A 15,098-nucleotide genomic window follows, 5' to 3' on the forward strand; every position below is an offset into this window, starting at 1 on the left:
ACAACAACAATGTATATGAATAAAACAGTTTATTGCATTGAATTTAGACAAGGAAATCAAACAATTTTTATTTGACCCAGAAATTTTCAAGTTTTACAAACATTGAATACTTGCAATGATGCACTGCATGTTTTCTCGAAATTCAAATTTAACTTTTTCAAATGATAAGAACTTACCACATCAATTGGGAAGAGCCTAACAAATCACAAAATAAGACCTTATCATGTATCTTTGATGATGGAGGAAATTATCATGAGCTAAGACTAGAGTCTCCTTGAAATGTATGTTAGACTATACATCTCCTCAAAAATTGAATTACACTCAGAGTCATCCTCTACATGTAAACTGTTACATGACAAAGTATTCCACCATAAATGATGAGGTCTTATTCTAGCAACTGGATTGTAGGGGACAACTCAGAAATGGTTCCAGAAAAACTTGAAACTCATCTCAAGGGAAACTCAACCAAATCTTTAGGCTTCTCAAGGAAACTCAGGAGTTTCTGAACTCTTCTAGAGGGGACTTGATGAGGTTTCATTTTAGCAACTGGATTGTAGAAGACATAACTCAGAAATGGTTCCAGAAAAACTTGAAACTCATCTCAAGGGGAACTCAACCAAATCTTAAGGCTTCTGAAGGGAAACTTCTTGAAGGGAATGTCATTGATTTTTAAGGCTATCCTAGACTACAACAGGGGCAACATAGCTAGAATATGCGGGGTACACACCGGAGTAAGCATAGCCTGGGTAAGCCTTGGCGTGCACAGTTGAATACGCAGCGGGATAGGCTGAATAAGCCTTTGGGTAAGCCGCATACGGGTAGGCAGCTGAGTAGGCTGAAACAGCTGGCACAGCTGGCACAGCTGGAACAGCTGAGTAGGCAGAGTAGGCAGGAACAGCTGAGTAGGCCGAGTAGGGGTAGGCAGAGTAGGGGTAAGCTCCAGAGTAAGCGGAGTAGGGGTGGGCACCGTATCCATAACCTGTGGAAAAAGATAGCAAATATTGGATTATTGAGGTGGAACAGTAGAAAATTAAAGATTATTTAAAAGTCTTTGAACAATTCGAACATGTTAATAATTATATTTCACTGTTCTTAGATTTAGAACACAAAGTTAACTCTTCCAAAAACATAATGCTCAAAAATACGAATGTCATGATTATTATTATGTTCGAATTGTATAAAGGCTTTTAATTTTTAAAAGAAATGCTGGAAAGAGAGCATTGAGAGATCGATCTTCTATTCTAAAATAATATTATTCATTTATACATTTTATTTTGGTAGAGAGTTAGTGGGAAGGATATTTTTAATGTTCTTTCCAGAGAATGGAAAGACATTGATATGTCCAAAGCTCCGCCAATTTATGTAGATGTATAACAATATAATTAGCCTATCTATAGTTATAATATTACAAATTTCTTTTTCATCATATACAGTTCAATAATTATTTTCTTAGTCTATATTATGTAAAATCATCTATAATTTTGCTGTATTGTAAGCTATTGTATATAAGTGTATAAGCCAGTATATATTGTAATGTCATAAATAAAGTACTCAATCAATCAATCAATCAATACATTGATGGAAACAATATCATTCTCAACTTTGAATGAATGGGAAAGGTTAGGTTCAACAGAACAAATGACTTGAATGCCAAAACTGTTCCTTTCCCAAATTTGGATAGAAATTGTCGGAAAATAGGTTATGTTTATCACTTCATGAGTTAAGATGAAACAGAAGAAAGTATTGGATTAATGAGATAAATAGTAAAATGAAGAAAATTTATGAAAATGAAGAAGTTTTGTGCAATAGCATGTTTTTTCTTCTCTGACTATTGTATTGTTAGCTCTTTCCAATAAATGAATAAAGCATGAGAAAGTATTGGATTATCGAGATAAAACTGAAGAAAATGTTGTATAAGTATAAATATTGGTTTCTTAGTTTTGTAAATGATATTTGAGATGATAATTATTATACGAAAGTCCAAATCAAATGCTGTAATTCACCCGAAGACTTCTGCTACTGCAGACATTGACAACAGGGTAAACAGCTAGATGGAAATTCGATGAGCGCTACAATTCAAAAATTAGTTGTCAGTCCGGGAATCGAACCCAGTACCTCCCAATTGGCGGTCAGGAATGGTTACCCTTACACCAAACTGACAATCTCTTGATAGCAGCGTTCATTTCATATAAAGCCATAGCGGCCAGCCAGTCTACACATGGAAATTACTCAGATATTGCAATTATTCAAATGCTAATGAATTAATTGTTATTAGCATTTAATTTGGGTTTTCTCTAATAATTATTATTGATTGATTGGCATTTGAATAATTGCAATAACTCAGTAATTTCTATCCGATATTTGAGGTGATTGAATGAGGAATAAAGTATTGGATTATTGACATAAAACAGGAGAAAATATTCAATTATTGGAAAAAGACTAAATAAAATTGTGTATACATTTAATTGGGGTTGCTGTGTTTTGTGGGTGAGATTAGAGGTTGTTAAGAGAGGAATAAAGCATTGAATTATTGAGATGAAACAAGAGAAAATATTGGATTATTGAGAGAAACAGAGGAGAATATCAGATTAGTGAGACATAGAACAGAGGTGAATGTACTGATTTTTGGTTTCTGAGTACTTAAATGTGATAGATATACGAGTAGTTGACATTATTTTACATTATTCATATTTTTATTCTAAAGAGAGTTTCACTGTAGTCCATATTATATACAATTAGTAAATTAGGTTTGATAAAATTTGCTCATTAGTCTCAAGACTAGATAGCAATAGTAATGTGATTAAAAAAAAAAAATTTATATTCTTGATTATTGGGTGCACGAAAGCATATTGAATTGTTATCATGATTGAACATTTATTGTTGAACGAAAATCCAAATTAAATTAAATGCATTTAATTAGGATTTCCGTTTAATAATGATCATTTATCCATAATATTATTTATTCATTTGAATTAATGAAATATTCCTGTAATTTCCATCTGAATCGTGATTAGTCTCACGAGAACCAATCAGAGAAGGCTCTTTTTGAACAGAACATTTTTTCTGAATGGTTCTTGTGGCATTTGATTACGGGGGGAACTAAACTGAACAGGCTTTTGTGCAACCGAGCTTGAATAATTTTAAATAATTACTCACCAGCGGGGTAAGCGGCAACAACGTCCTTCTTTGTCCTCTCGGACTCTTCAGCGGCCATGCAGGCTGCCACGACGGCGAGGATGATCTGAAATATAGATGGAATGAATACAAGAGTTACAATAATATTATTGAGCACAAAAGCCGGTAAAATTATAATCGTGATTAATTCCACGAGAACCAATCGAATAAGCCAAGCCGTCTTACCAAAAAAGCCTTTTCTGATTGGTTCTCTTGCGACTAATCACGATTAAAACTTGACCGGCTTTTGTGCAACAGGCTTAAACAGTTTAAATGAGTGATGGAGGAAGATGTATCTCATGAAAGAGGGAGAGAGAGATCTACAAAAATTGAGCAATGATGATAACAGGTCAGGAAGGAAATGAGAAAAAAGAGAAAGGAGTATTTGGAAAAAAGAAAACGTATAGGAAGTAAGGGAAAATAAGTGATAAGAAGAGAAAGGAGAAGAAAAAGAAGAAGAAGAAGAAAAAGAACGGAAAGTGGAAGAAAATGAGATAGGATGAAGTCTGGGAAGAGATGGTGAAGATGAAGTAGTAGGAGAAGAAGAAGGTGAAGAAGAAGAAGGTGAAGAAGAAGAAGAAGGAAAAGAGGAAGAACAGGAAGAAGAAGAAGAAGAAGAAGAAGAAGAAGAAGAAGAAATGAAAGAAAGTGGAGAGTACAGTAGTGGTTGAACAAGAAAAAGAAGAAGAACTGAACAAAGTCAAGAATTAGAAGAAGATTGCTTAGAAGTGAATTGAAATGAATTTCAAAAAAAGAAACAAACAAATTTCATAAAAAGGAAGAAGAAGTCTCAAAAATTGAAAAAGTTCGCGTGAGAAATATAGTGTTGAGAATGGAAACATAGGTGTGGGCGAAACTTGATTTGACTAAGATGATGATGATGATGATGATGATGATGATGATGATGATGTTGATGATGATGATGATGATGATGATGATGATGATGATAGTTTCAATTCAGTTTGTTTGCGGTCCGCTTATATAATGCCATAAAATACAGTATATTATAGTGTGGATCTAGCTATATAGAGATGCTAACTATAGTTGAGCTAGCTGTTATTATAGTGAAGCAGCGGTGTTTGGAGGTGAATGACCTCAAACGTTCACTTTTCTCTCGCTGTGACCTTCACCTTGCACGAGATTTCGAGCCAAAGAGAAAGAGAGAGAAGAGATACAGGGAAGAAGTATGAGTGAGAGAGACAGATGAAGGAGAATGAAAGGAAGAGTACTGTATGTAATACATACTGTAAAACAATTTGGAACTGTGCTGCGACGCGAACCACTGTTATTGTTATTGTCTACTTGTTATTGTTATTGTCTAGAAGGCGTAGAGGGCGACGACCCGGTAAGTCAAACAACCCACCCCTCCCCGCACACTCATGCCAAAAATTGCGCCACTGCTCCTGCACTCACTCTAGCAGTGTGTCCAGCCGTAGTACATTTTGCGAGGGATATTTTGATAATTAGTACTTAATTTTTCCCGGGCTGGACACACTGCATTCTAGTCTGTCTTGTGTTGTGTAGTTGTGATAGTTGGCTAGTTGCTTCTTGCTTGTCAAGTGAGTTATGACACGGTCGCGTTCGCGTATAACCTAATTTCATGTGTTGACGTGTTGTTAGGGCTGCAATTGTTAGAATTGTGCACAGTATGTAGTGTTTTTAGAGTAAGTGTTTATTTTGTCGGCTTCTGCATTAGTGATTTTTTTTGTAGCCTATAATGGATAAATTCATCACTAAGAAGCCTCGCATTGACACTGCAACCCCGGCAAATGTCGAAACAACTGCTTCAACATCAGGCGTGAGCTTTTCACAGCAAAATACAAAACCTAATGACAAGCCTATTGGAGGAAGATCGTTCCAGAAGTCTTGGTGACTAAATATAAATGGTTACAATATGACGCAACAATGGATAAAGTTTTTTGTCAGACCTGCAAAGAGGCAGAGGCCAAGGGCCTTCTCCAATTGACTACCAAGAAAGAAGATGCGTTTACTACTGTTGGTTTTTCTAACTGGAAAAAGGGATTGGACAAATTTCGTACTCATGAAAATACGTCTGTGCATAAGGAAGGAGTTTTAAAACTTTCATCTTTAGCAAAACCAAGTGTAGCCGCTCAATTAAATGATCAATTGAACAGTGACATGAAGAAAGCCCGTTTGGCTCTTGAAATTATTTTTACAACAGTTAAGTACCTTTGCCGGCAAGGTTTGGCCATAAGAGGACATGAAGATATTAACTCAAATTTTTTGCAATTGCTAGAACTTAGGAAAAAAGACGTTCCTGAGTTAAAAGACTGGTTGGGGCGTTCTGGGTATAAATGGATCTCACATGACGTTCAAAATGAGATAATTGATATATTGGGCAAATCTGTTGTGCGCTCAGTGCTAGATAAAATCAAGAATAGTGAACACTTTTCAATTATTGTGGACGAAACAAGTGATATATCGATTCATGAGCAAGTGTCATTTTGTGTTCGAACTGTAAGTGACGATTTAATAATCAATGAAGACTTTATTGGTTTATATGAGACTCCTAATACCGAAGCACAAACTCTTTTCAAAATTGTTAAGGACATTTTTGCGCGGCTTAATTTACCTATTGAAAAATTGAGAGGACAGTGCTATGATGGAGCGGCAAACATGAGAGGAAGATTTAAAGGCCTGCAAAAGTTACTTTTGGATATTCAGCCCCAGGCACACTACGTGCACTGTACAGCCCATAGTTTGAACTTAGCAGTGCAGGACAGCCTTTCTTGCCTCCCATGCATGAGGGATGTTATGGCCTTAGCCAAAGATCTAATAAATACAGTTAAGGAATCTAACAAAAGAATCAATTTATTTAGAAACATACGCCTCGAAAGTGAAAATGATCAAGCCAATCTTCGACCACTTTGCCCGACCCGATGGACAATGCGAGCTTCAAGTATACAGAGGATTTTGAAAAACTATGAAGATCTCCTACAGTTTTTTGAGATATTTTCCTCAACAGACAAAACTGAAGCAGGTTATAAATGTGCGGGTTTTCTTGAATCTATGATACTGTTCAGGACTTATTTATTTTTGAATTTATATTGCCATGTAATGAACGTAGTAGAAGAAGTTAACGAAAACATTCAGAGCCCTCATCTAAGTGTAACTGAAGTGGAAGGCATGTTTAAAGGATTGATTAGCATTTTAGATGATAAGCGAGATGGCTTTGAGGAGTTTTGGAAGTCGTGCTTAAAAAACAAATTTTCACAAGTAGAAGAGCCTGTGATTCCAAGGAAACGGCGCGTTCCAAATAGATATGAAAACGACGGAGCCAGCTCACCACATAACTTCAACACCCCAAAGGACTACTTCAAAGCTCTCTACATCGAGGTGTGTGAAACGGTGCGATCTTGCATCAAAGAACGCTTTGAGTCCACGGGCTTGTCGCGGCTCGTTGCGGTCGAAAAAGAGTTTTTGAGTGTGTTAGTGGCGAACGAAGAAGGTTCAAGTTTCGAACAGTCGAAAGATTTTTTTAAAAATGACCTGGATGTTGAAAGGTTGCAAATACATCTAAACATGTTAGCCGATATTAATAGGCAAAATAATTTAAAAATGAAATCAATGCGTGATGTAAGGAAATATCTTTCACAAGAGCCAGCCATTAAAAAAATGCTGTCAGAAGTGGTTAAAGTGATCAAGCTTCTTCAAGTAGTGCCAATTTCGTCGGCAACGGCAGAACGCTCTTTTAGTGCACTCCGTCGACTGAAGACGTATCTGAGATCAACAATGGGACAGAAACGGCTGAACAATTTAGCAGTCCTTCACGCCCACCGTGATGTCCTGGACGAAGTTCACTTGAGCACGGTGATGAACGAGTTTATAAGCAGCAATGAACTCAGAAGGCATACTTTTTCAATGGTATAAGGAGAAGGACATTGGCCAATCAATGGATATGTATGTAAGTTAAACTGAATTAAATACAGTAATTATTTTATTCTTCATACTCTCTGTATTTTAAGTAAGTAGACCTAGGCTTTTTATCTTCTGAAAATTTGGCTTTTCGAGTAATATTAGATATTCTTTATGCTATTTTTAGTTCATTAATTTTGCTCATTTTTATTTTATTTTAGTGTGAAAGAGTAAAATGTGATTTGTTTCTGCCTATATTCTTTATACTGCATAATTAAATACAGCGTTTTAGGTCTTATAAATTCAAAATTGGTCCATGATTTAGGGACATTGGCCAACCAATCAATATGTATATATACATATTGGGTTAAATACAGTAATTTATTCTTCATACTCTCTGTATTTTTAATAAATAGAAAGAAGTAAGCTTTTTTCTTCCATAAATTTGACTTTTTGAAAAATATTTTATACCAGTAGTTAAATAAAGCATTTCTAGGCCTTATAAATTTAAAAAAATTTGTTGGGGGGGGGGGGTTGGCGGACCACCCGGTTAGGGCCCCCCCAATAATTTTGACAAGTCGGCGCCTATGTATTAGTGGTTCTGTGAACAGTAGACCTCACGCAGTATTCTCATCCACAAGTACCTGATTGAAACTATAGTCCTTATGGAAATACAGCAATAGACTGGCTTCTCCACACATCTGTGTAATCACTTGTCAGCTGATTTATGATGAATAATTCTATAGTCTGATTTTTACTCTCATATTGGCTTATAAAGGAGGCTCCTTTTTCCTTTTATATTATCCTTGAAATGCAAAATTTCTAAAAACCTGGTATATACTTCGACGCGCAATTAAAAAAGGAACATACCTGTCAAATTTCATGGAAATCTATTACCGCGCTTCGCCGTTAATGCGCAACATATAAACATTTAAACATTAAGAGAAATGCCAAACCGTAGACTTGAATCTTAGACCTCACTTCGCTCGGTCAATTATGGTGAGACGAATACAGGTATGCCAAAAAAACAGTTTAACCAAATTCAATAACCACGGTAAGCTATGGAGCTATGGAGATATACATATTTTTAAAAATAAATAATATGTTTTGTCTGTCTGTCTGTTCACATAGAAGCCTGTTCTATCTAGTGTCACAGTCATATACTATATATACAGCCGTTATGATTAAAATGAAAATTTCTTCTCCCAATTCCAAGACGTTTCTCAGAGTATCACATGCATTTATACCTATGTATAAAATAACAGCTCTAATGTAAATACACTAAAGTAGATAATATATTCATCTCAAGATAGTGAGGGACTAAATACCGGTGTACATGATCCTATGAGAGTACACTGAGATATATCTATTTATCACTAGATTTTGGAGGAGCTACAGACTAGCATCATAGAGAAACAATAGCAAAAGTAGATATCCCATGGTATAGGATGTTTATGTCGCAACTTCTACTGTTATCTCAAGCCGATTACTGTTAATTATTGTCGAATTTTACTGTTTTGTTGGGGTGAGAGTGTATGAACAGCACAATATGAGAGACTACCAGTGTCACACAGCTTTACGGGAAAGAATTACATGAGCTATCGGCTTGAGATAACAGTAAAAGTTGCGACATAAACGCCCTATACCATGGGATATCTACTTATGCTATTGTTTCTCTATGCTAGTATATATTTCGTACCAGCAGGTGACCCGTGCTCCGCAAGGGTCCAATTAAAAACTTGACAAACTGAAAACTTGACCTACTGAAATCATGAAGAATTCATAATAGGTCCATAACCATTCTCGGTAAATTAAGAATTTATTTGCAAAATTTCAAGTTAATCAGTCAAGTAGTTCAGACGTGATGATGCGTCATTCGTGAATTGCACATAAATCCTATAGTGAGGTCCACGTTATAATGACAGTGGATAAAGATAGGAGAATATTGTTGCCTATTCTCTGCCTCAATTAATTATATATCTACATAGTCAAAAACATAATTGGCGTCGTTTTGGAGCTGGAAAAGGATAGTACTACCTGCTTTGTCTAATGTTAGGCGAGGGTAGCAACACCAAAGTTAATCAAATACTGTCATTATAACGTGGACCTCACTATATGTAAATACACTGAAGTATATATCATGTGTGAGATAGAATGTAGAGTATTTACTTTTATGAACGATAAAAATTTTAGAATCAGCCATTCTCGGTGAATTAAGAATCTATATGCAAAATTTCAAGTTAATCAGTCCAGTAGTTCAGACGTGATGATGCGACATTCGTGAATTGCACATATCTCACATGTGAATACACTGAAGTATATATCATGTGTGAGATAATAATGTAGAGTATTTACTTTTATGAAAGATAGAAATTTTAGAATTAGCCATTCTCGGTAAATTAAGATTCTATATGCAAAATTTCATGTTAATCAGTCCAGTAGTTCAGACGTGATGATGCGTCATTCGTGAATTGCACATAACTCCTATATAAATACACTGAAGTATATATCATGTGTGAGATAATAATGTAGAGTATTTACTTTTATGAACGATAAAAATTTTAGAATTAGCCATTTTCGGTAAATTAAGAATCGATATGCAAAATTTCAAGGTAATCAGTCTATTAGTTCAGACGTAGCTCCTATGTGTAAATAGGTAAATACACTGAAATATACCTTCATATAATCCTAGAATGGGTTAGATAATAACTTAGATAGTCACTTTTATGAACAATAAAAGTTTTCAATTATACTGCAAACTCCAGAGACCATCTAACAATAGAGATGCTACCTTAAACCCTTCTGCTATAGTCATTTCCACTTCAAAATGGCAGCTATGATTGAATGAAAAGCGTTGTTGCTATCTACAAGGAATCCTGACACAGTATAAAGTTAATTCCACTTTGGTGATATTCACTTGAAATTGTCAGAATTTGTTAAATGAGAGGCCTTGGTGTTATATATAAAAAATGATTACACAGTACAAACTGAGTCCCTTTCTAGCAATATTTTCTTTGAACTGTCAGAGTTTTGTTAATAATAACACCAATACTACCCATTTAACTAATACTGACTGGAGTGGATGTCACTAGGCCTATTAAAGATGACGTCACGTCCACTAGGCTTATATATATAGGGTAATAAACCCGGCAGTAATCTAATATTTGATGGCGAAGTCCATTTGTGGAATGAAATTAATTTGCATAAAGTGATGGCACAAACGGTTAAGTGTCAGGGGGGTGTTTTGTGAGATAAGGGTGGAAAATAAGGGTAGGAATTATATAAATATCCAGGGACAGTAGCCATGGATATTTATATAATGTTAGGTGGGATAAGGGGTAGAAAATAAGGGTGGAAATTATATAAATATCCAAGGGTAATGTATACAGGGTTTTTTCTACCCAGGGTGGAGAGTTATATAAATGTGGATGGTTGTCGTTGGGTGTGGAAAGTTTTAGGCGTTTTTTGAAACTACAGAGGAGCTTTCAAAGTGAACAAATTAAGAAAAAATACATACGAAATTGAACAGCGCAATAAAAAAAAAAAACTTCCAATTAATGTGATTATGGTAACATATTTTCAAGAATATGAGCCTAATTGAGTAGATATAAAAATAGTAAAAATATGATATTAGTTGGTTATTCACAAAGAAAATTGGCTCATTGAACATGTTAAAGTGAAATTTTCAATTTTAACTGATGGAATTAATAAATAGAGCAAGATTTTACTGTGAATCACATCGGTATGATATGTTGCAAGACTTTATTAGTTTTGAATTGGAATGAATTTATTAATTATTTAATTATTAATGAAGGATTGGAATGAATGTATCAAACGTTTGAGTACAATAGTGAGGTCCACGTTATAATGACAGTGTTGAATTAGCAATGGTATTGCTCTCCTTGTCTATCATTCAACAAAGCGGAAAGCGCTATCTCTTTCTCGCTTTGCTCTGTTACCAGATCGTCTTTTAACAATGTAGAATTGATAAATAATTAACAAAATATCTCATCCTAATTATGAAAATTCATTATGGAATTATCGAAGAATATAATTTCTTGCTTAATAGAATATAATTGGTTATTTTAAACGAGAATAATACGACTTAATATTACATTAATAAACGTTTATCAGCTACCGTTTATAGAAGGCATTGACAAGACAGAGGATCGGCAACGTTGTTCCCCTATCTTTCTCCACTGTTATTATAAGGTGGACCACATTATAGGCCTATTGGACGAAGGTTCAGGATTGGTTCAGTCTTGTACATTGGTTGACGATTAACAAAAGGTTATAGCAATTTTACAAACATGGAATAATAATAATAATAATAATACTGAGGGTGATGCCCACATAAGCTCTTAGACTTGTGCGTAAGTGATGAGTGAGAAGAGTGATGATGAGAGATGACTACTTTTAGGTAGTCGGGACCGACGGTTATAGTCTCCTCCGAAAGACGGGGGAGACATTATATTGAAGAGGTGTTATGTTCAATAGGATTTCTTGAGAAAAAATTTAGTTTCAGTTATGTTTGAATATAAGTTTAAGTTTAAAGAGAATAAGTTTAGTTATGTTTTTGGGACAAACTTATGGAAGAAATTGGTAGAAAAATAGTTTTTTAGACTCACCAGAGACTTAAAAGCGGCCATTTTAGAATGATGAGAGCTGTCTTGCGTGCAGTGTAAAGGCAGAAGACTGTAGATGGGCCTTCAATCAAAGCCCTATTTATAGTCAGAGTCAAATCAGGTGCAGCTGTTTTTCGAATGGGCAGTTTTAATGGGTGGAAGTTGTTTGCGTGCACTAAGGTGGAGTGACCCTTCAGGCATTCGCGGCATCGGGAAGAAGGGAAGGAGGAGAGGATAGGAGAAAGAAGGAGAGTAGATAAGGAGAAAAGTGACCCTTGAGGCATTCGTAGGATGAGGAAGAAGGAAAGGAGAAGAAATAGTGGGAGAAGGAGATATTGAGTAAGGACGATACAGTAAGGAAGGGAGTTTAAGAAGGAGAGTAGAGAAAAAGAGAGTAGCAGAAAGGAGGATGTGGAGAAGGATGGGTAGAATGAGGGAAAAGGAGAGTAGTAGAAAGAGAGGAGATAGGAAGATGTGGAGAAGGAAGGATGGAATGAGGAAGAGAGAGGGTAGAGGAAAAAGAGTTGCAGGAGAACAGAAAGGAGAGGTAAAAGTGGATGAGGAGGAAGAAGGACAGAGGAAGGAAAAAGGAGATGAGTAGAAGAAGGAAAGTGCGAGGACGAGGTGGGAAACTACAAGAAGGTAGAGGAAAAAGAGTACGGTAGTAGGAGACTCAGCTGTTGAAATATTGTAATCATTCAATCAGGTACTTAGTGCCGGTTGCAAAAAAGCCGGGCTATTTTCAATCCTGATTATTTCCAGTGGATCCATCTTTTTGAAATGGTCTTCTCTGATTTGGTTCACGTGAAGTTGATCAGGATTAAAATTTAACCGACTTTTGTGCAACTGGGCTTTTGTGAGGTAAATTTTTGCATTCCTCTGAGAATTAATCTCAATTTATTGATTTTAGATAGAACATTTCTGTATGAATGTTATTAATGTTATCATGATTTCTTCTTTCGTAATAATTTTTTTATGCGTTTGTACTCCAGAGCGAAGCTCGGTCCCCGATATTGAATAAGTAAATTAATGAATTATTGCACATTCGCATGAAATGTATTCACTACAGTCTTAATCATCAATCACTATTATTGAAGTCTCACTATCAAGCAAGAATTAGAGATGAATAATTTCTCCAAAATCAAGAGCAAGAGGCAAGCAAGAACAAGAGAAGAAGAAGACAGAGAAAGTATAAGAAGAAGAAATGGAAGAAGAAGAAGAAGAAGAAGAAGAAAAAAAAAAAGGAGGTGCAGAAAAAGAAGAAGAGGTAGAAGAAGAAGAAGAAGGAGAAGAAGAAGAAGAAGAAGAAGAAGGAGAAGAAGAAGAAGAAGAAGAAGAAGAAGAAGAAGAAGAAGAAGAAGAAGAAGAAGAAGAAGAAGAGCATGAAGAAGAAGAAAAAAGGAGGAGCAGAAGAAGAAGAAGAAGGAGAAGAAGAAGAAAAAAAAGAAGAAGAAGAAGAAGAAGAAGTTGGGGCTGCAGAGATTCTTCTAGAAGAAACTGTCAAAATAGTAGTAGGCTGTTTTGGCGTGGTCGGTCATGGACTCTGTGTCCTTCAGAGTTCTCCTCCTCTCTTCCTCCTCATCTTCCTCCTCCTCTTCCTTATCCTTCTTCTCTTTATTCTTCTCATTTTTCTCCCCTCATCCTCCTGACCTCTCCATGTCCTCACGAGTAAATGCGGGTTCATAATTTTCCACCATCCGGTGACAGTTGCTGTTTGCTATCTAATCACTCTCACGCACTCTCTCACTCTCTCTGTCACCCCCTCTCTCTCTGAACCCAGAGGCCATTGGCCAATCACAGACGTCCTCTCTCCTCAAGGCTAACCACCACAAGGCTTGGCTCCAAGGATATTCAGCAGAAATCTGTTTTTCAGTCTCGGAGACGTTTCAGACTTATCTGAGTTTTATTGTAGACTTGAAAGTCGTCTAACTGCATTATTTATCTTGGATGCTAAACACGTGTGTGTGTGTGTGTGTGTGTGTGTGTGCTGGTTGATGGCAGATGAGAAAAGCGAGGAAGAAGAAGAAGAAGAAGAAGAAGAAGAAGAAGAAGAAGAAGAAGAAGAAGAAGAAGAAGAATAGGAAGAGGAAGGAGAAGAAGAGCAACGTATTCGCTAACAACTGGAGTGGTGAAGTTTGTAAAATGTGGAAGAGAGAGACAGTCGACTTCGAATGGTGTTTTCATATAGAGAGAGATGAACAATTTTCAAAGAAGAAACACACAGTAAAGTTTGGAAAATGTTCTAGAAAAGAGAAAAAGGATGCTGCGTGAGTGTAAAAGAGACAGAGATGAATAATGATTCTGTAATAGTAGGTATGAAATAAGTGGGAAAAGAGAAATGAAAAAATAGTCGACTTTGAAAGATGTTTTCCAAGAGAGAGATGAGTATATTTTGAAGAGGAGTATAAATAATTCCATAGTGGGAGAATACAGTGATCAAGAAGTGCAGTTGATAACCATAATTTTGTTAATCATGGTCATATTGGTGGTTTTATGGCTGAAAATTATTGTAATTTTTCCAGAGTACAAATCACGATGATTCCTTAAGAACAAGGAGTTTGATTTTGTATAAATACATAATATTGTCGATTTGTATGGGACAGTTTTACAAGAACTGTGGTGACATCAAGCAATTGGATACTTATTATCAGCGATAATCAAATTATATTGATTTATTGACCGAACGTAGTGAGGTCTATGTTTCAACTCGGATTTTCTTTTGTCTTTCTGTATGTAATGCGATTACTTGATAAATTCGATGAGATTTGGTAGGAATATTCCATTTTCAACTGTGCGTCGATGTATACACAAGGTTTTTTTCAAATTTTGCATTTTAAGGATATTATCAAAAAAAAAGGAATACCTCCATACTCTGATATCACTATAAATATATCAGAAGATATGATTAATCAGACTATAGAATCATTCATAATCAATCAGCTGACAAGTGGATAACACAGATGTTCTGGAGAAGCCGTGTCTATTTCTATAAGGTCTATAGTTTCAAACAAAGACCTTGAAGAGTTATGCATCTCTAAGGTCTTTGGTTTCAATATTTTGTTTTGCAGTCATGGTATTATTATGCGTACCCATTAGTATCAATATTTATTACATTACATTCATTTATTACATTCCTTAATCACAACATCAAATTAATGATTGGGAGAGAATCAACAGGATAAACCCAAAACTGTTCCTCTCCCTAATTTTCATAAAATTATTCTCACATTTGAAAAAAGCTAATTCGATAGGTAATCAAAAATAATCAAATGAACTGAATAATTCTGGAGAAATTGAAATATCTTTGATTGTAAAAAATTAATTCTCATCAGGTGGAAAGATTATCACGGAAACATGAATTATATCATATGGAATACAAATTCAAACGTGAACTGAGTTTGAACATTTCAAACAGGTGACATC

General features: G+C 35.5%; 2 protein-coding genes across 2 annotated transcripts in view; one reads left to right on the forward strand and one right to left on the reverse strand.

Moving 5' to 3' along the window:
* LOC111046719 (ras-related protein Rap-2b-like) overlaps positions 1–15,098 on the forward strand; it is a 435,025-nt gene that overhangs the window by 290,581 nt on the left and 129,346 nt on the right.
* LOC111046980 (protein transport protein SEC31-like) lies at positions 13–11,869 on the reverse strand. Its single transcript, XM_022332636.2, has 3 exons — positions 11,679–11,869; positions 3,157–3,241; positions 13–979 (listed from the first exon to the last, which is right to left on the reverse strand). Exons 1-3 carry the CDS (start codon positions 11,697–11,699, stop codon positions 681–683), a joined length of 405 nt encoding a protein of 134 aa, XP_022188328.2. The 5' UTR covers positions 11,700–11,869; the 3' UTR covers positions 13–680.

The sequence above is a fragment of the Nilaparvata lugens genome, chromosome 10 (genome assembly GCF_014356525.2).
Source record: "Nilaparvata lugens isolate BPH chromosome 10, ASM1435652v1, whole genome shotgun sequence".
Lineage (NCBI taxonomy): Eukaryota > Metazoa > Arthropoda > Insecta > Hemiptera > Delphacidae > Nilaparvata > Nilaparvata lugens.

Coding starts and splice junctions, on each gene's coding strand:
- LOC111046980 (XM_022332636.2), bottom strand. CDS start 11,699: ATGGCCGCTTTTAAGTCTCTG. Junction 3,242..11,678: donor TGGCCGCTTTTAAGTCTCTG/GTGAGTCTAAAA, acceptor TCTATATTTCAG/ATCATCCTCGCCGTCGTGGC. Junction 980..3,156: donor TGTTGCCGCTTACCCCGCTG/GTGAGTAATTAT, acceptor CTTTTTCCACAG/GTTATGGATACGGTGCCCAC.